Source organism: Vulpes vulpes, chromosome 11 (assembly GCF_048418805.1).
Source record: "Vulpes vulpes isolate BD-2025 chromosome 11, VulVul3, whole genome shotgun sequence".
Lineage (NCBI taxonomy): Eukaryota > Metazoa > Chordata > Mammalia > Carnivora > Canidae > Vulpes > Vulpes vulpes.
The window spans coordinates 88,747,138-88,767,334 of NC_132790.1; the positions used below are offsets into that span (position 1 = coordinate 88,747,138).

The following is a 20,197-nucleotide window of genomic DNA, read 5'->3' on the forward strand; positions in this document are numbered from 1 at the left end:
TCTCAAAATTATAAACTGGCTACAGTTAAACAAGTATGTCTTGAACTTCATTACACAAATTATAATAATGTTAACATTAGTAATGACAATAAAGAAAACTCACTGGCATTTTTATACTAAACAACTAGATTTTAGGGACAACTGGGTAGCTCCACCAGTTAAGTGTCCTGATTATTGATTTTGGCTCAAGTCATGATCTCAGGGTTGTGAAATCAAGCTCCACATGAGGCTCAGTGCTGGGTGTGGAGCTTGCTTAAGATTCTCTGTCTCCCTCTCCCTCTGCCGCTTCCCCCCTCTCTCTAAAAAAATAAAATAAAGAACTAGATTTCAGAGGATTCAATAGCCAGTCACTGGCAGTATTTAGAATCAATTCTCATTGATAGAGACATGCGATGTCGGCTCATATCAAGCTACATTTCTACTAACCTTTTTTTTTTTTTTTTTTTAAAGAATTACTAACCTTTTCATTGACAACCTCCCCAGTTTCATTCAGTGGTGCTTTGGAGTGTCCTTTCACTGGTTTACTCCATTCCACAAGAGGATCATGTAGAAAAGTTTTTAAGACACTAAAATGTAAACAAATATAATAATATGACATCTCTAAAAAGAAGTGTCACTATAGTCAACACTTAGGTGAAAAATAAGCGAAGGATGAGAAACTAATGGCAATATTCTTATAACATGCATTAGTACTCTGTCAGTAAGATATGTGAACTTACTGTTTTGGAGGGGGTTGAAAAAAGAGAGTAGAGGGAAGATGGGGGAGCGGTCTGAGGTGTTCTTGGAGAGTAGAGTAAGGTGACTTCTGCGTGCCATTTCTAAATGCATACTGTGAACTTCAAATACAGCTACCTATGGAAAAACCCATTCAGATTTCTTGCAGGCACCTCAAATTCAGTATTTCCAAAATTCATGACCTGAACTATAAGAACATCATTCACTCCTTTGCCCTAAACAAAAGTCTAGGTGTCATCGTTGCCTCTCCTTCCTTTTAACACTCAATTCTACCTCCTAAAGCCCTTTAAAAATCTACTTACTTTCATCTCTACTGTCACTACCTCATCCAATGCAACATCATGTTTTCTTGAGTTACTCCAACAGTCTTCTAACTAGTTTTCTGGCCTCTAGTCTAGTATGCAACTGTAATTTTTCTACAGTGCAAAATCTAATGATTTCATTTCTTCTTTTTAAATTTTCTTCTTGGGATGCCTGGGTGGCTCAGCGGTTTAGCACCCGCCTTTGGCCCAGGGCGTGATCCTGGAGACCCGGGATCGAGTCCACGTCGGGCTACCTGTGTGGAGCCTGCTTCTCCTTCTGCCTGTATCTCTGCCTCTGTCTCTCTCATGAATAAATAAATAAAATCTTTAAAAATTTAAATTAAAAAATAAATTTCTTCTTACTCCAACCCGCAATGAGTTCTGGTTGTCTTCAGGGCAAGGTTTAAATATGTAAACCAGCCTTATGTGGACTTTTCATAATCTAGCCCTGCTCATCTGTGCACTATCATCACAGCACCATTTATTTGAAGTGTACTCTCCAGAAAACAGAATTACATTTTTTAGGCAGTCAATGCCTTCACTTGCCTTAATATATCTATTATTCAGAACACTCTCTTCCCCTTTGCATGGCCAATTCCATTTATCGTTAAGATTTCTGCTACTTCCTCCAGAAATTATTTCCTGACTTCCCCAGATAGGGATAGGGGCTCTTAGTATTTCACAAGATGCTATACTTCCCCTTTTAGAGAATTTGCCTTTGCCTATGTCTAACCAGTATGTTCTACCAAAATATCAGGTAGAGAGCTTTAAAGAAAGAAGGTGAATAAATAAGCTTTAAAAGTCCTTTAAAAAAACTACATCCTGCTGATAACATATTTAATAGTGAAAGACTGACTTCTATACCCCTAAGATCAGGCATAAGAGAAAGATGTAGACTTCTCACTTTGCCTATCTGATACTCATTTAGCTACGGTAATTGGCCAAGCAGGGGTGGTGGGTGGGGGGAAGCATGAGACTGGAAAGGAAAAAAAGCAAAACTATTTGCAGATAATGTACTGTTGGAGAGAGAAAAATCTTAAGGTAAAAATATGTATTAGAACTAATAAGTTCAGCAAAGTTTTGCAAGATACAAGATAAATATACAAATATCAGTTGTATTTCTAACATTAATAATGAACAGTGCAAAAAATGAATTAAAAAATTCCATTTGGAATAACATTTTAAAAATTACATTTTAAAAAATACAAGACTTGGGATCCCTGGGTGGCGCAGCAGTTTAGCGCCTGTCTTTGGCCCAGGGCGCAATCCTGGAGACCCGGGATCGAATCCCACATCGGGCTCCCGGTGCATGGAGCCTGCTTCTCCCTCTGCCTGTGTCTCTGCCTCTCTCTCTCTCTATCATAAATAAATAAAAATTAAAAAAATAAAAATAAAAATAAAAATAAAAAATACAAGACTTGAAAACTAAAAATTATAAAACATTATAGAAGGAAGTTAAAGAAGAATTAAATAAATGAGAAGACATCTCATGTTTATAGTTCAGAAACGTAATATTTTTTTTTAATTTTTTTTTTTTAATTTTTATTTATTTACGATAGTCACAGAGAGATAGAGAGAGAGGCAGAGACACAGGCAGAGGGAGAAGCAGGCTCCATGCACCGGGAGCCCGACGTGGGATTCGATCCCGGGTCTCCAGGATCGCACCCTGGGCCAAAGGCAGGCGCCAAACCGCTGCGCCACCCAGGGATCCCAGAAACATAATATTTTTAAAATAACAGTACTCCACAAACTGATTAACAGATTCAATGCCATTCCTACCAAAATCTAGACTGGCTTTTTGCAGAAGTTAATAATATAATCTTAAAATTCCTATGGAAATGAAAAGAACCCATAATAGTCAAACAATCTTGAAAAAGAAGAAAAAGATGGAGCACACATACTTCCTGATTTCAAAATTTACTATAAAGCTACAGTAATCAAGACAATGTGTTGAAGGAATACGGTTAGACATAGAGATCAATGGAATAAAACTGAGAGTCCAGAAATAAACTCTTGCATATATAGGTCAAGACAATTAAGTGGAGGAGGATAGTATTTTCAAAAAACAGTGCTAGGAAAACTGGATATGCACATTCAAAAGAATTAATATGATCCCCCACCTCACACTAGATACACAAAATAACTGAAAATGATCAAAGATCTAACAAATGTAAAAGCTAAAACTATAAACACTTAGAAGAAAACAGAAGTGTAATGTAACTGTTCATGATTTGGGTTATGCAATACTTTCTTAAATGACACCAAAACCATAAATAACAACAACTAAAACAGATAAATTGGACTTCATCAGAAGTAAAAACTTGTAAGTGAAGAAGGACATCATCAAAAAAGTCGAAAGACGGTACGCTTGGGTGGCTCAGTGGTTGAGCATCTGTCTTTGGCTCAGGGCATGACCCTGGGGTCCTGAGATCAATTCCTGCATTGAGCTCCCCACAGGGAGCCTGCTTCTCCTTCTGCCTATGTCTCTGCCTCTCCCTGTGTCTCTCATGAATAAATAAATAAAATCTTAAAAAAAAAAAAAAGAAGTAAAGACAACCCATATATGGAAGAAAAATATTTGCAAATTGTGTATCTATTAAAGATCTAGTATCCAGAATATGTAAAGAACTCTCAGAACTCAAAAATGAAAAATAATCCAATTTAAAAATGGGAAAAGAATTGGAATAGATATTTGTCCAAAGAAGATATACAACTGACCAATAAGCACATGAAAAGATGCTCAACATAACTGGTCTGGTCTTTGGGAAAATTTAAGTTAAAACCACAATGAGATACCACGTGATACTAGGATGGATAAAGTAAGACAGACAGATAAGTAACAAGTGTTGGTATGAATGTGGAGAAATTGGAAACTTCAACCACTGCCATTGGAATTGTAAAGTATTATGACTGCTTTGGAAAACAATATGAAAGTTCCTCAAAATGTTAAGCTTAGAGTTCACATATGATCCAGCAATTCAACACCCAGGTTTACCCAAGAAAAGTGAAAATATATATTTACATAAAACTTGTACACAAATGTTCACAGCCAGACTTTTCACAATAGCAAAAAGGTATAAACAATCCAAATGTCCATTCATTGACAAACAAAATGTGGTGTATGGTGGAATATTATTTTATAATAAAAAATGAATGAATTACTGATACATACTCCAAAAGGGATAAACCCTGAAAATATCAAGGGAAAGAAGACAGACATAAAATGCCATATTGTACAATTTCATTTATATATGCATGCCCAGAAACACAAATCCAGTGAGACAGAAAATACATTTAGCGGTTCCTAGAAGATGGCAGAGGAGTAGGGATGGAGAGTGACTATTAATTTATTTTAGGGGTGATGAAAATGTTTTATAATTAGATAGTAGTGATGGATGCACAATCGAGAATATGCTAAAAACCACTGTAATGCATACTCTTACAGAGTGAATTTTATCGTATATAAATTATATCTTTTAAAAAATTGAGATATAATGGACATATAACATTATATTACTTCTAGGTGTACATGGCTTGATATTTGTATGTATTGCAGAATAATCACAATAAATCTAGTTAATATCCATCACCATACAGTTATAAATTTTTTCTTATGATGAAAACTTTTAATATCTACTCTCAGCAACTTTTAAATATATAATATAGTATTATTAACTATAGTCACCATGATGTACATAATATTCCAATGACTTTATTTCATAGCTAAAAGCTTGTGCCTTCATTCATTTTGTCCACCCTCACCTCCAACCTCTAGCCACCATTAATCTGTTTTCTGTATCTATGAGCTCAGTTTTTCTTTTCCTTTTTTTAAAATTTATTTTCATTCTAGTTACTTAACATACAGTGTTTTATTAGTTTCAGGTGTACAATATAGTGATTCAGTAGTTCCATACATCACCCTGTGCACATCATGACAAGTGCACTCTTTAATCCCCATCACCTTTTAACCTATCTCCCCACCCACCTTTGGTAACCATCAGCTTGCTCTCTATAATAAGAATCTCTTTCTTGCTGTGCCCCTTTTTTTTACCCTTTGCTTATTTGTTTCTTAAATTCCACATATGAGTGAAATCATATAGTATTTGTCTTTCTCTGACTTATTTCACTTAGCATTATACTCTCTAGCTCCATCCATGTCATTGCAAATGGCAACGTTTCATTTTCATAGCTAAGTGATATTCCATTGTGTATATATATCACATCTTTTTTATCTATTCATCTATTGGTGAACACTTGGGCTGCTTCCATATCTTGGCTATTGCAAATAATGCTGCTATAAACATCAGGGTCCATGTATTCCTTTGGATTAGTGTTCTTGTATTCTCTCAGTAAATACCTAGTAGTGTGATTATCCGATCATAAGGTAGTTCTACTTTTTTTAAGACTCCACATATAAATGATCTTACATGGTCTTTGTCTTTATCTGTCTGACTTATTTCACTTAAACATAAATGTCCTCAAGGTCTATCTATGTTGTTGCAAATGGCAAGATTTCCTTCTTTTTTATGGCTGAATAGTATTTCTGTGTGTGTGTGTGTGTGTGTGTGTGTGTGTGTGTAATACGTATGTACATACACACACCATTATTTTTTTACCCAATTATCCATCAGTGGACACTCAGGTTATTTCCATATCTTGGCCATTATAAATAATGCTGCAATGAACTATAATGAACTATAATTTATACCTTAATAGCTATTATTTAAAAAAAAAACTACTTCAACCAATGCAAATCAGCTTCTATTATTAAAAAATATATTTAGAAATCAATAATTACATTCAAAATTACTGTTAATTGTTTACAAAACATAAGTTAATTACCTCATTAAAGGCTCTCTTTGATCTCGCATCAGCCTCATTGTAACTTCACAAGCTCTTCGAAAAAGACCTTCTGTTCCCATAGGACCCATTCCATTAACCATATTATGAGTCAGTCGAAATGGAACAATTTCTGGAACTTCAAAGGTTTCTCCCTTAAAACAATGGATTTTATTAAAAGATAACTATGTTAAAATTTTAAATCTTATTTTCTGCCATTCTCAACCTGCATTCCATAGGGCCTTTTCATCCCTAAACTTACTGAGTTCCCTAAATTCCTTTCTGGTATGTACCAGTGGTTTATCTTTGATTTCATCTCATTTGTATCTGTGACCTTTCTTGGTTTCCTGAGACAGCAGAAGGCAATCCATAGAGAATGGGAATGAAGAAAATAGGGGGTTAATTTACCAGCCTGCCTTCCAGGATCATAACATTGGAAAATTAGAGGGGTATCAGGGAGAGTCCAACTACCTTAATTTATTCCTAGACCCCACTCTGGACCTATAGAATCTCTTGGGATGTCTGCTTAGATATTTGTGTATTTTGTTTAAATTTTTGGATGATTCTGATATGCTGCAGGTTTGGAAACTCACACATTAAAGTCTTCTGTCTCTCTAAAAAAACTGAGTCTCAGTAAAATGAACTGATCTGTCCATCTTTACATTAACTAAGAACTAACTGAGTCAGAACTTGAACCTTTGGATTTCAAGTTCAGTGCTGGTTTTACTCTATCACTCTTCTGAGTTCTCTTCATCCTACGTTGTTTTACTGACCACTCAGGGATTCACTGATCAAAACCAGTCAATAAACTCTCAATGTGACTCAACTGTGACTGTAACATTACCAATGGGTAGGTCTAGGAAAAACAGTTCTTGAGGAAAGGAAATTGGGAGAAAACATACAATTAACTAGAGTAAGTTATATCACTTACCTTATTGAAAAGACAGTTGAAATCCACATGTACACATTCACCAGTTAAAGAATCAAAGAGAATGTTTTCACCATGACGGTCTCCAAGCCCCAGGATATAACCAACCATTGACATCACTGCAGTAGAACGGCAGTATGCTGATCTGCTACTGTACCTTAAGAAAACACAATGCCTATCAAATATCCTTATGCCACATGAGGCAATGCAAACCTAAAATATTTTTTAAAACATTAACTATTACAATGTATTATCTTCTTGGTAACTTACCATGATGTAGGATCAGGGAATGTCCTCAGAAACCATTCATGAAAAACGGGAGGATGTCTGGGTAGGAGAAATTCTCGGAATACTTTGAGTTTTTCAGACAAAGCTGCAGCTTTTGGTAGCATACACTGCCGAAGTTCTTTTCCTGTCATATAAACTCCTGCAAAGTAAAGTGGTTTCCACTAATCACATAAACCAAATAAGAAAAGGGGCAATTTTCTTAAAAACAAAACAAAACAAAACTTTTTTTTTCAAATTATTCTTCAAAATCAAGAACAAATAGAAAAATTGCCACTATGCATAGGTAAATTTATCTTATTATGATAAAATAACAGAACACATTATGTTTCACTATACTTATCCAAAGTGAAGCCTCTTGATGAAAATTAATGTCAACTAAAACTGATGTTGTGGGATAAACTAATTCCAGAAAATGTCACTCAGAATAAATCCAATGTGAAGAGTACACTTAGAATTGTAAAAATGCTGCAGCCTTCACTAAAATTATAGTGATTTCTCTGTTCCTCAGCATGTAGTATAAACCCACACAGAATCATTATTAAAAAACCTAAAATGGTACTTTGAGATAATTTACTGTGTGAAGATTAGCCTATCAGATTCATTGTATACCTGGTTCTTGAGCTAATCTTGTACAATGCAAATCATCTAGAGAAACAGAAGAACTCTTCCTTCTAACACATTGATGAGCCTGTATTAGATGGGTGATATGATTCCAGTCTATTAAGTGCCTCTTAGGTCACCATGGTTTGGTGCTCTTTATAGCAAGGCATAGCCAAAAGTTTTATGGGAAATTTTGAGATTTAAGGTGTTTAGACTCAAATGTTACATAGTTCCTATGTGTTCATGATACTAAAAATTTTTTTAAAATATTTTTAAAAAACCAAAGCAGTAACTAAAACACATACAATATTTTATCTTTCCAATAAGATAGTCAATAGCAAGTTCCTTGGAATGAGACTCCAGTCTTTGAGTTTCTGCTCTACAACTTATCAGCTTTGTGAACTTGGATAAGTCACTTATCCAAGTGTATAGTGCCAGTTAACTTCTGGCAATATACATAAAATAGGGATAATCAGACTTGTTAACAATAAAAAATAAGGTATATAATTAGCACAATAATAATTTATTAATATCACTTATTGTTATGGGTTAAATTATAGCCTTAAAAAATGTGCTTAGCTCCTAACCCCTGGTACCTGTGAATGTGACCTTAAAAAAGATAGGGTTGTTGCCCATGTAATCAGGTAAAGATAAGGTCATTAGGCTGGGCCCTTAATATAATATAACTGGTATATAAAGTATCATATAAGAAGAAAACAGAGACATATAGACTTAGGGAGAACACTATGTGGTGACAGAGAGGAAAGAGAGTGAAGTGAACCATCTATAAACTAAGGCATGTCAGAGATTGCTGGAGCCAGCAGTAGCTGACAGAAAAGGATGGAAGCGGTTCTCCCCTAGAACTATCAGTGATCTGGCCCTACTGACACAGGATTTCAGATTCATAAGCTCCCAAACTATGAAAAAACACATTTCTGTTGTTAGTAGTACTTTGTTATAGCAGCCCTAGAGAAACAAATATACTTAGTTTCTACCTTATTCTAATAATTTGATCTATTTATTTTTAATATACTGTATCATATGCATTTAATAAATTATTTTGAAATAGTTCTGGACTTATAAAAAAACTGTATAAATGATACAAAGCATTCTCCTACATTCTTCACTCAGCTATTAATGTTCATGTCTTTCATAACAATAGTACAATTACCTAAATCAGGAAATTGATATTGTTATAATATTATTAACTAAACTTCAGACCTTACTAAAATTTCATCAACTGTCCCACTATATCACTGTCTTTTTTTCTGGGCTAGGATTCAATCCAGGATCCCATATTACCTTCAGTTGTCATGTATCCTTAATGTCCTCAAATCTGGGAAATTTCTATCTTTGACTTTTATTACCTTGACCATTTTTTAAGAGTTCAAACCAGTAATATTTTTGTTTCTGCACTGTAAAGTTCCTATTTTTTTCCCCTTTATAATTCATAAGTATGTTGTGGGGAGATACTTTGAGACCGAACAAATAACCTGTTTCTCATCATACTTTTGCCCATGCATTCCACCACCCACTGATATTCTTTACCTGTAACAATTATTACTGTGGTACTTGCTAATTGATGATTTTCTATTTCCATCAATTTCTCTACATTTATTCACTGCAATTCTATTATAAGGAAGAACTGTTCCTGCTTTCCTACTTATTATTTATTTATATCAGTGCAGATTCATGTCTATTTATTTTATTTCATGAGTTATAATCTAATACTATATCATTACTTATTTTGCTCCCCAAATTATCTCAGGTTTGGCCAGGTGGAGACTCTAATTCCAATCTAATACTTTCAGTTCTATTTTAGCCTTCCCTTTCCTTTTCTTTCTCTCACAGTGAAAAAACTAGCTCTCATTATCCACAATATATTTATATTTTGCTGAAGTTGAGTATACACGTAGTTTCAGAATTGCTAACCAATACTTCTGTGAAAAACAAATTTGAATATACATCCTTGTAAGCTACATCACATTCTCTTGGAATATCTCTTGGGATAAAGATGAAATTAGAACCCTAGGAAGAAAAACACATAAGTACTTCTGTATATAGAATCTCATTTAGCCTAGAAATTCTACTATTGCTTATACAAATAAAAGGTATAATGGCATATGTTAATAATAATTACACACATATTAGCAGGTTTTATACTCATATGTTTATATTTTAAGAATTAATTTTAGTACCCTTTTCCTTATAAAGTTTGGTCAAAATAGGTCTCAAGCCAGCAGTGTTGTTAACCCATTCAATAATTCCACATTCATCATTCAGGGGAATAACTGCATATGTTCGGATATGAAGTTCTCTTCTACGAGATTCTGCATCTTTTCTTAAACACTATTAAAAAAAACACACACACATAAACTTAAAAATTCAAAATTTCTAAATATGTCAAATACACATCTAAAGATTGTTCATTTCATAGCAAAAGAAAGTCAGTGAAAGTTTACTATGTGGTACAGCTGAATAATCCCTCAGAATGGTAGGAAAGGAAGCTACTGGGATAGTATCCATAGTCTTTTTCCAAATCATTAAAAATGCCTTGGGCAAGTCCCCCTTTTTAATTATTTACTATTAATGTGACAACAATACTGTGTTCAAAATATTATAGTTCTATATTTAACAATGACAAAATGTTTATTGCTTTATAGATATTATTGAAATAATAAGTTCTTAGGCACAAAGACTGCTGCTTAATTTTGATTATCTAAACAAGAAACTATGAGTTTTATAATATCCTCAAAATGTAATTTTATTCTTACAGTTTAATATTATGGGCTTCATTTGAAAAACTGCCTCCTAGCAGAAGAAAGCTTTTTACATTTCATCTGATTAATCCTGAATTATTCTAGGTAAAGATAAATGATGTTTTGTTTAATTCTGAAACTGTATGAAATAAACTAAGCACACAACTATAATTGCAAACTGTCCAATTCAAAAGCAAAATCACTAACCAAAAACATGTTTTAAACTTTAGGAATAAATAGGCAACATAAATGTCAAACAGTACAGCATTAGAATGACATGTAAAGATCAGTTTGTGGTCTCCTAGACCAACACAGACTGTAGTTTTTCACAATCAGGCCATTGTATTTTATATGTGGGGGAAGAGTAATGAAATAAATCAGTTACAAAGCTGATTAAGATAAATTTATAAACTAAACCCAGGCCACTTGATACTCCTAACCAGAAAAATACTCAAGGGACTTGGGATAAACATACTAATGGTGTTAAAGTCAGTGAATTAGGTTACCAATTTACTAAACATTTTAAATAAAAAACAATCCTTTACTTCACAGTGCCTTTGAAATGGGTTTTTAACATGATATTAATTTTTAAATTATTTTGGTTACACAAAGTAAAGACCATAGTTATTCTTTTTTAAAAATGAAATTATCTGTTACTGTATCTTTTCTACGTTAAAAGTCTGTAACTTTTCCTGCTAATAAAAGAGGTACTAGTGATACACGGGGAGAAGATAGAGAGGGACAAAAAGCGTATAAAAAATAATTAAATTTCATCTTTCAATTGTATGGTTTAGAAATGATCTATGTGCATAATGAAAAGATTGTATCACATTGACAGTAGTTATGGAAACTCTAAAGTAAACTATCTCCAAACCTTATTAATCAAGGAATTGAATTCCATTAGCCTACAATCCTTTCTCAGGTCATCTTTTGGCTTACACATCATGATGTAGAACTTTCCATCTGATCCTTTCAAAGAGATCTTCTTTGGTTTCTGAAGAGAAGCAAGAATTTCCACCTAAAATATAGTAAGTTACATATAAGTTGAGGTCAAGATTCTTTGTTTAAATTTATATATATATATATATCATGCTACCTAACAAAAAAGAATATAATTACCTATGTCATGTAATAAGTTTATTATCTTAACATTTCTTTTATCATAATCACTGATGACCCATGACCCATGAAAAAATAGTTGCCATGCATAGAGAGCCATTGTCACCCATTAGGAATGACTATAAAGTAAAAGGATTACTTCATCAGCAATATAAGTACTTACACATTCAAACTGAGGGACCCTCTTCAGGACAGCCATGTTTAAAAGATTTTGTTTTTAAATATTTTACTTATTTGAGAGAGTGAGTGAGAGAGAAAAAGAGATAATGTGCACGTAAGCACACAGGAGCGAGGGGCAGGAGGTGGGGGTAGGGTGGGAGGAAGAGGCAAACTCTCCACTGAGCAGGGAGCTCAATGTGGGGCTCAATCCCCAGGACTTCGGGATTGTGACCTGAGCAGAAGGTAGACACTCAACTACCTTCTAGAAGCCTTGCTGGCCCTTCTAAAAGACTTTTGAAATATTTTTTAGAACCTGTCTTTACAGCCAGAGACACTGTTTTAAAATGTCTTTAATGGTAAGAAGTGATTATCAATTTAATGTTACTTGACTTTTGAAACAAAAAACTCTTCCAAAACCAAGTCTACCTAATGTGGTGAGCAAATAACCTGAATACTATTAAGTTAAAAACAAAGCATGACTATAAGTAAGAAAGAATGATTTCATTATGTGGTTTAATATCTGTCTCTGGAACAGTTAAACAAATGTTTTGATACACAGATTTACTGGAACAAATAGTTTTCAGAAATATTTACTTAGAAATGCTCTTGTACCATTTCTTTAAAATAGTCACATATTTATAGTCACATACTTAAAAATCAAGCTCTTCTTAGCTAAATTTTGCTTCCTCCTAAACTATAAGCAAAAACTGTATTTTGTTCTCCTCTGTTTTTAGGATGAAAGTATGGAAAAATCAAATTGTGAAAAATAAAAATGATACTCATACTAAAATAATACAAGCATCTAAAAAAATCAAAATACTTGACTGAACATGGGTTTTTGCTTTAAGGACACTGTCTTAGGGATTGTAGAAGATTAAAAGGAGAATAAGCATGAACACTATGTGTGTATATCTTATAATAGGGGAAGATAAATGCATATGGTTGAAAAGTTTACAATACAATACAAAGGTAGTAATTGATTGGAAATAGACCTGTAACATTAGCAATATGTACTAAGAAGTTTAGGAGAGTAAACATGTTCACTGGAATACATAAAAAGCTAAAAATTGAGAAGGAACCATCTCCCTATCATGCTATTTAAGATGCATGACTCGTTCATCATAATATACATTAGAAAAGTATCAGCCTTCTCCATATGGGTATTTTTATAGGTCACAGATATTAGGAACATAGGATTTTTAACATTTAATTTTATCCCATCAGTATTAAAAGTTTTATTTTTCTGTATTTCTAATCATTATTTCTTTGCAAATAAAATTCACTTAGTTTGAGAAAAACATTTTTTTAAAAAACTTAATTTGAAATTTTTAATTTAACTAAATTTTAAAATCACAGTTACAGTTATATAATATTGAAGTTTACCATATCATCAAAGCTTGCAATATAGGCCCAATGCCCAGGAAATGGCTCATGGTTGGCATGAGCACCCGGAATTGATGGAAGAGTAGGTATCATGACTGATTGTAAAGGAATGAGAATTTCACTAAATGTTGGTTCTTCCACCAGCTTTTTAAGCATTTTAAAATGAGTGCTCATGCTTAATGTGGAACTACTTCCATCCACCTGGGGAAAAAGAAATAGCACACTTTAATTTTTCTAGGTTTACACTGTATTATAGAACACTTAATTTCAACCAAAAGTTTCACTTCCACAATATTTTAATTACAATGGTTAAGCAGTCAGCAGTTTTCCAAGAATTCTTTATACTTATCATTTTACTTGCTCCATACTCTTTTACTTTATCAATAATAATACCACAGGGCTGTTTCAAGACTCATGGGGATAATAAAGGCCTACGATCTATTAACAAGACACTACAAAATCCAAAGAGCTATGTAAATCAAACTGGTTTTTTTTGTACCAAATCTTATTGAACAGCAAAATGATACCTGAATTTCTCACCCAGTGCAGATTAGTATGTCTCACTATAGAAACAGTTATGAAACTGATTATGGGATACTCTATCAGAATACTCTCAGCAGGGATATTTAATATTGAGTATGTACACTATATTACCTTTAAAAAATCTGAAAAATTCTAAATTCCTAAATGCAGCCTAGCTGGCCACAAAAATTTCAGATAAATAACCGAAAACTTGTATATGTAAAGCATTTAGAAAAGTGCCAGTGCTTAGTAAATGTTGGCCATTATCATTGTCTTTGATAATGCCAAGTACATTAGAAGTCAATAGGGTGCAAGTAGATAGCTAAAACAGATTACTCTTTCAAGGTGTTTAGTAATACAGAGAAGGTAAGAAATAGCCTATATTTTCTCACCTATAAAGAGCTAACAGATTGAATATTTGTAAAGTGAAATCTAGCTATTTACCTGTCAACAGTCTCTCTCTTCTTCCTCATAACTATCCTCACTCACTTTTACCTTTCCTATATATATATATTTTAGGGATTTCCCCCCCTCCATTTTCTTAGGCAAAAGAATGTGCTACCTCTATAAGCATATTCATACTCTAGATACAAGTATACTGAAAAAAGTAGTTATAGCCATTGGCTTATTTTCCTACAACACTATCAGCACCTCAATGCAGGAGAATATATCTTCTTGATTTGGGTTTCACTTAGCATAGTGCCTGTCAACAGGCAAGGAAATAAACACATCCTGAAAGAATGAAATAAAATGAAAACCAAACTCAAATCTTCTTTTCCTCTCATATGTGTAGGTTAATGTATATAAGTTTTGAAAGTTTAAAGATACAACACAAAATAATACTAGAGATGATTTTGAGTATTTTGTATACTTAGAGTCTTACAGCTTATTTCATATTCCTCTACTTAAATTATTTCTAATTAATATGGACAATTTACTCTCAGAATAATCTACACTAACAAGAGCTTTTAGAAATTTCAGAGTATAAATTTGAGAGAGGGACATGTTAGAAATTTAAAAAACTGCTTTATTAAGGTAAACAGCATATATTTAAAGTATATAATTTGATGAATTTTTACATATGTGTATACCTACTTATGTTAGAATTTTAACTTAATTAATCAAATGAAAGAAAACCAGCTAAAATCATATAGAAGTTTTATATAAGTGATCCAATACTGGTCTCTATGTAGGAAGATTTGGTCATACCGGTTTATTGCACAATTCCAAAAGCTTATCTGTTAGGCGAGTTGCATCTCCAATAAATTTTTCTAAGGATTTTTTCATATGAATAGCTTTATTTAGGATTTCCTTGCATCTGTTCACACGCATGGGATAAGAAGACTGTCATAAAAGAAATTAAATGCAGTTTTATACAAGGTGTTAAAAACAGAATTTTGATCGACATAAATCAATTCTAGATGAGAATTCATACTGATTCAAATTTCCTGGAAATCAATGTGGCAATATTCTCAACAGCCATGAAAATGCTTTTATCCTATGACCTTATGAATTCCCTTCTTAGAATCTATCCTGGTGGAATAACAGAATTAAGAATAAATATAGATGTGTCTAGATGTATTTATTATAAGAACAAAACAATGGAAACACAACAGTTAAATAAATAATAGAAAATAATTATAAGCTAACTACTATAGAGTTTTACATAATTATTAAAATTGTGTCTTCAAAGAATATTTAATTCATAGGAAAATGCTATGGTAATAATCTTAGATGAAAAATATCAAATTATGTATCTATATAATCCAAATTTGGCATTAAAATATACACAGAAACTACATATACAAAAATACAGAAAAATATCAATGGTAGAATTAGTGAATTTTAGTTTTTTTAATATTTGTCTGTTTTTCAAATTCTCTAAAATATTTATGATTAAATATATTTACCACCTTATAAATGCCCATTAATAATGCAATAGTTTTTCTACTATTAATAGTTTAGATACTTTGGATTAAACACTTTGAAAAAACAGGCTACCATTTCATAACAAGCACTAACAGTTTACTAGACTTCAGAGAGAAAACACATGCTGAATTTTTTATCTTAACATATTAGTCCTTTCATTTGATACGGTAAATATTTCTGAATTTAAAAATGATACATAATGCTTTAATATCTTTTTTTTAAAAAAGATTTTATTTATTTATTCATGAGAGACACAGAGAGAAGCAGAGACATAGGGAGGGGGAGAAGCAGGCTCCCCCTGCAGGACATGATCCCAGGACTCCGGGATCACAACCTGATCAAAGGTAGTTGCTCCAGCATTGAGCCACCCAGTTGCCCCAATTTCTTTTTTTCAAGTATTTAAAATTTATGTTTTGCTACTAATTTACTAAGAAAGAAATACTGGAACTTACATCTTCATATTAGCATTAAATAATCAATGCCATATAAAATGGAAAAAGACACTGCTGTGATTACTATATTACCTTTGACACAGCTGTCATCATCCACATTGCTTGTTGAGGATAGGCCAGAAACACTTTGGCTATAATTTCCATCAAGACAACAAAAACTTCATCATGAGAATGACAAATTCGAGAGATCAACTGTGAAAAAGCAGTCAAAAACTGATATGGTGCTAAGTGATTTGTGTGCTCTGTGATAACCTTGTTTATTTTGGCTAAATCGTTTCTCATTTGTACACGATCAGAACGGCCAGCTGAGAAAAAGATCAAAGTTTAAAAAAACAGTCTATCAGTCATTTCATAAAAGAAAAATTGTGTGTTAAAAACAACTTTACAATACATGTTATTCTCACATCCAAAGCTAGATCACTTGCCAATAGATGAAGATAGCTATCTTTGACCAAACAGAAAAACATATTTAAAAGGGTCACTGAAAAACTCAAGGGCTATTAATTTTTTTTTTTTTTTTTAAATTTTTTATTTATTTATGATAGTCACAGAGAGAGAGAGAGGCAGAGACACAGGCGGAGGGAGAAGCAGGCTCCATGCACCGGGAGCCCGATGTGGGATTCGATCCCGGGTCTCCAGGATCGCGCCCTGGGCCAAAGGCAGGCGCCAAACCGCTGCGCCACCCAGGGATCCCAAGGGCTATTAATTTTCACTATAAACACAGAACAAGCCACACTCCACTATAATTTTTAGGGTAAATTATTTGGCTTAAACTAGTATCTCTCAATATATGTTAGGTTCAGGAAGGAATGAACAGATACTCATTTGCAGCCCTGAACTGCAACTTCTATGTGTTTAGTGTTTCTCCTCGTTGTTAACATTCATGCTCACACTTATATTCAATCTTAAGTATCAAAATCATTCCTCACTTTTTATAAGTTGACTCTTGAGCCAAATGTGACTTTATATCAAAATCACAATTTCTCTTATCTGTTAAAATTTTTACATAAATTATACCTTTTTCCCATTCGTATGCCTTAGCACCAAAATCAAGCCATAGTGATAACATTCGTGGCATTGACTGATATATGAATTGATTTCCATATTGTAGAGATCTGCAATTATATAGAAAAGATATTATTAACATAGTGCTCTTTTACCTAAAAACAAAAACAAAAACATAGTGCTCTTTTTTACAATTATATGGATTAAAATGTAAAGACAAACTATTACTTGAGTTTTACACAGCCTTCTGACAAAAATTATGGTATCCATATTTCTTCTTAGTAGAGGTTACTTTGATTCCCTTCTCCTTTTTTTTTAAAGTTATTTATTTATTTATTTATTTGAGAGGAGGAGCGTATATATGAGAAGGAGCAAGAGGGAGCAGGGAAGGGTAGAGGAAGAGGAGGCTTCATGCTAAGAAAAGAGCCCAAAGGGGCTTGATCCCAGGGCTGCAGAACCAGGACTTGAGCTGATGGGAGATGCTCAACTTAATTTTCATGGTATAATACTGGTACTACTGAATTAAAAATATATGTGCACATTAATTTTTCCATTAATAAAGTTTTTTTTAAAGATTTTATTTATTTATTCATGAGAGACACAGAGAGAGAGAGAGAGAGAGAGAGAGAGAGAGAGGCAGAGACACAGGCAGAGGGAGAAGCAGGCTCCATGCAGGGAGCCTGACATGGAATGGATCCCAGGTCTCCAGGATCACACTCTGGGCTGAAGGTGGCACTAAACTGCTGAGCCACCCTGGCTGCCCAATAAAGTAATTTTTTAAAAGGAAGAAAAAAATGATAGAAAAATTTTTTATCTCATCTAAGGTTAAGGACTGAATCATTGGTAAAGCAGAAAGTATCCTGAATATGCTAAGATCCGTGATAACAGTTCAAGATCAACAGAGTCACTCTGACATATTTAATAAGTACACATGCAGTTCTCATACTTACCTGCCAAAATGAAGAACTATATACCGAATGAGATCACCTTGCTTTTCCATTTTGTTGTCTGTGACCATGGGCATCAATTTGTCATAGTACTTGGCAAGGTAAAAATGTCCATCCTCCCATTCTGGCAAGAACAAGGTCACATCCTGTAAAACACAACACCAGAAACTTACCTAAGCAAATCCCATACTATACTGGGAAATAAACTATGAAAGGATGATCAGGGATCAAAGGTGTAAGACCCACATATAGGCAGAGCAAAGTCAAAGGCAGAGTGACTCTTTAATTAGAATAAAGAATAGATATTTTCTTGGAAAGGTTTTCTCACGATGGCTGGTTGGTTCTGGTGAGTTGTCCACTGGCCAACAAGAAATAGTGTTCAGATAATTAGCTATTTAGGGAAAGGAAACTCCATTTACATTGCCACTTTATATGTCATCAAAATAATTTCCAGATGGACTAATGTATTTTATGAAAAGTGTTTATATGTCTATTTTTACTATAAAAAAAATATCAGGAAAGGAAAATATCAAACCTCTAAGGAGGATAGGACTTTAAAAGCATAAAAATATGGTTAAAAACAAAACAAAACAAAACAAAAAAACCACATCTTATTTTTCTCCAAGATTTTTCACAGGTTACTGCATTCCCTCTCAACTCCTTTATAATTGGGTTTCTAAGAATTCACCTCTCATTCACTCCTTGAACTATTTCTTCATGGTTTGTCTTCAGTATTCCACAAAAGCAACTTCTTAAATCTAAAAGATCCTTTCCAATTCTGATCTCATTTGAACTCTCTTCAGCACCTGTTTCTGTTGTCCACAGCAGTTCCTCTTTGAAACACTTTCTTTCCTTGGCTTCTGTGAGGCCACAATCTTCCAAGTTTTCTCTTATCCTGTCCCCTGTATCATTTCCTTTCTATTCCCCTGCCTTTTAAGTATTTGTGTATTTATTTTAAAACAATACTATTTGAAATGTGATGGAAAACATATAGAATGGCTGACAACAAAATAAATTTTTTTAATGAAGTTCCACTCTTTATTCAAGCAAGTACGAGAACACAGTTTGAACTAGGAACTGTAAATGAGATCTTCAGTTTCCCCTGAACCTAATCCTGCCAATTTACAGACACCTATCTGCCTGTGGATAGAGGAGAGAATGGCATGACTAGACATATAAAACAGATGCTGGATTCATGTACTCAACCAGCCAGAGATAAGGCTGCCAGTGTCCCTCCCTTATCTAGTCATAAAAGCAAAGGGAATAAGGAAACAGTATAATTTCTTTTAAAAAAGATATTTTTCAGTCTGGTTTTACCATCATTTTACTCTCTGCTTACTCTTATCTGTCTCCCTCCTTCCTTCTTTTCTGGTTTAAGTTTTTAAAATTTATTTTGTAAAGTAAAATTTAGAAACAGGAAAATACAGAAATTTTATGTGTATAGCTTGGTCAATTATCACAAAGTGATCACATATAAGAAGACCTCTGGAAACACAAGCTCCCCCATTCACCCTCCCAATCACTACCTCCTTTCTTTTCCCTGAAAATAACCACTGCTATAAAGTGAATGTTTGTTATCTCCCCACCCCTGAAATTCATGTTGAAGCCTAATCCCCAAAGTGATAATATCTGGAGGTGGGGCCTTTGGGAGGTGATTAGATCATGATAATGGAACCCTCAGGGGGTAAGATTAGTGCCCTTATAACCCAGACCCCTAAGAGCTCTCTCACCCCTTCTGCCTTGTAATAAGATGGCAGTCTATGAAGCAGGCCCTCATCAGATACCAAATCTATTAGTACTGTGATCTTGCTTCCCAGCCTCCAGAACTGTGAGAAATGTCTCCAGAACTGTGAGAAAAGTCACCCAGTTTATATGTTTATCATAGTATATTGTTCTTAGAGCAGCCCAAACAGACTGACAACCACTTTTGGAATTTCTAATACAGTAATTTTGTTTTGCCCATTTTTGAACTTTATATAAATGGAAACATACTACATGTATTATTTTCTATCCAGTTTTTTTTCATTCAACATCATGCTTGTGAAATCTGCCAAACTGTTTTCCAAAATGATCATACCACTTTATACTTTCAGCAACAATGTGTGAGTCTAAATGCTCTACAGTCTGACTTTGAGTTGTCAATCTTTAAATTTTAGTCTTTTATTTTTATTTTTTTTTTAAAGATTTTTACTTATTCATGAGAGACAGAGAGGGAGAGAGAAAGAGAGAG

At 33.5% G+C, this 20,197-nt stretch overlaps 1 protein-coding gene across 6 annotated transcripts in view; it reads right to left on the reverse strand.

Moving 5' to 3' along the window:
• The window catches only part of ATR (ATR checkpoint kinase), a 93,798-nt gene that overhangs the window by 986 nt on the left and 72,615 nt on the right, over positions 1-20,197 (reverse strand). For 4 of the 6 annotated variants that reach the window (XM_026018512.2, XM_072727056.1, XM_026018510.2 and 1 more), the window contains 11 exons: positions 17,971-18,113; positions 17,033-17,130; positions 16,088-16,320; positions 14,844-14,978; positions 13,113-13,313; positions 11,326-11,469; positions 9,891-10,041; positions 7,075-7,231; positions 6,808-6,961; positions 5,880-6,031; positions 461-566 (listed from right to left, as the gene is read on the reverse strand). In XM_026018512.2, the coding sequence (XP_025874297.2) occupies positions 461-566; positions 5,880-6,031; positions 6,808-6,961; positions 7,075-7,231; positions 9,891-10,041; positions 11,326-11,469; positions 13,113-13,313; positions 14,844-14,978; positions 16,088-16,320; positions 17,033-17,130; positions 17,971-18,113 (1,674 nt within the window). Of the gene's footprint in view, positions 1-460; positions 567-719; positions 853-5,879; positions 6,032-6,807; positions 6,962-7,074; positions 7,232-9,890; positions 10,042-11,325; positions 11,470-13,112; positions 13,314-14,843; positions 14,979-16,087; positions 16,321-17,032; positions 17,131-17,970; positions 18,114-20,197 lie in introns of all 6 variants that reach the window. The other 2 variants (XR_011995292.1, XR_011995293.1) reach the window with 2 other exon arrangements.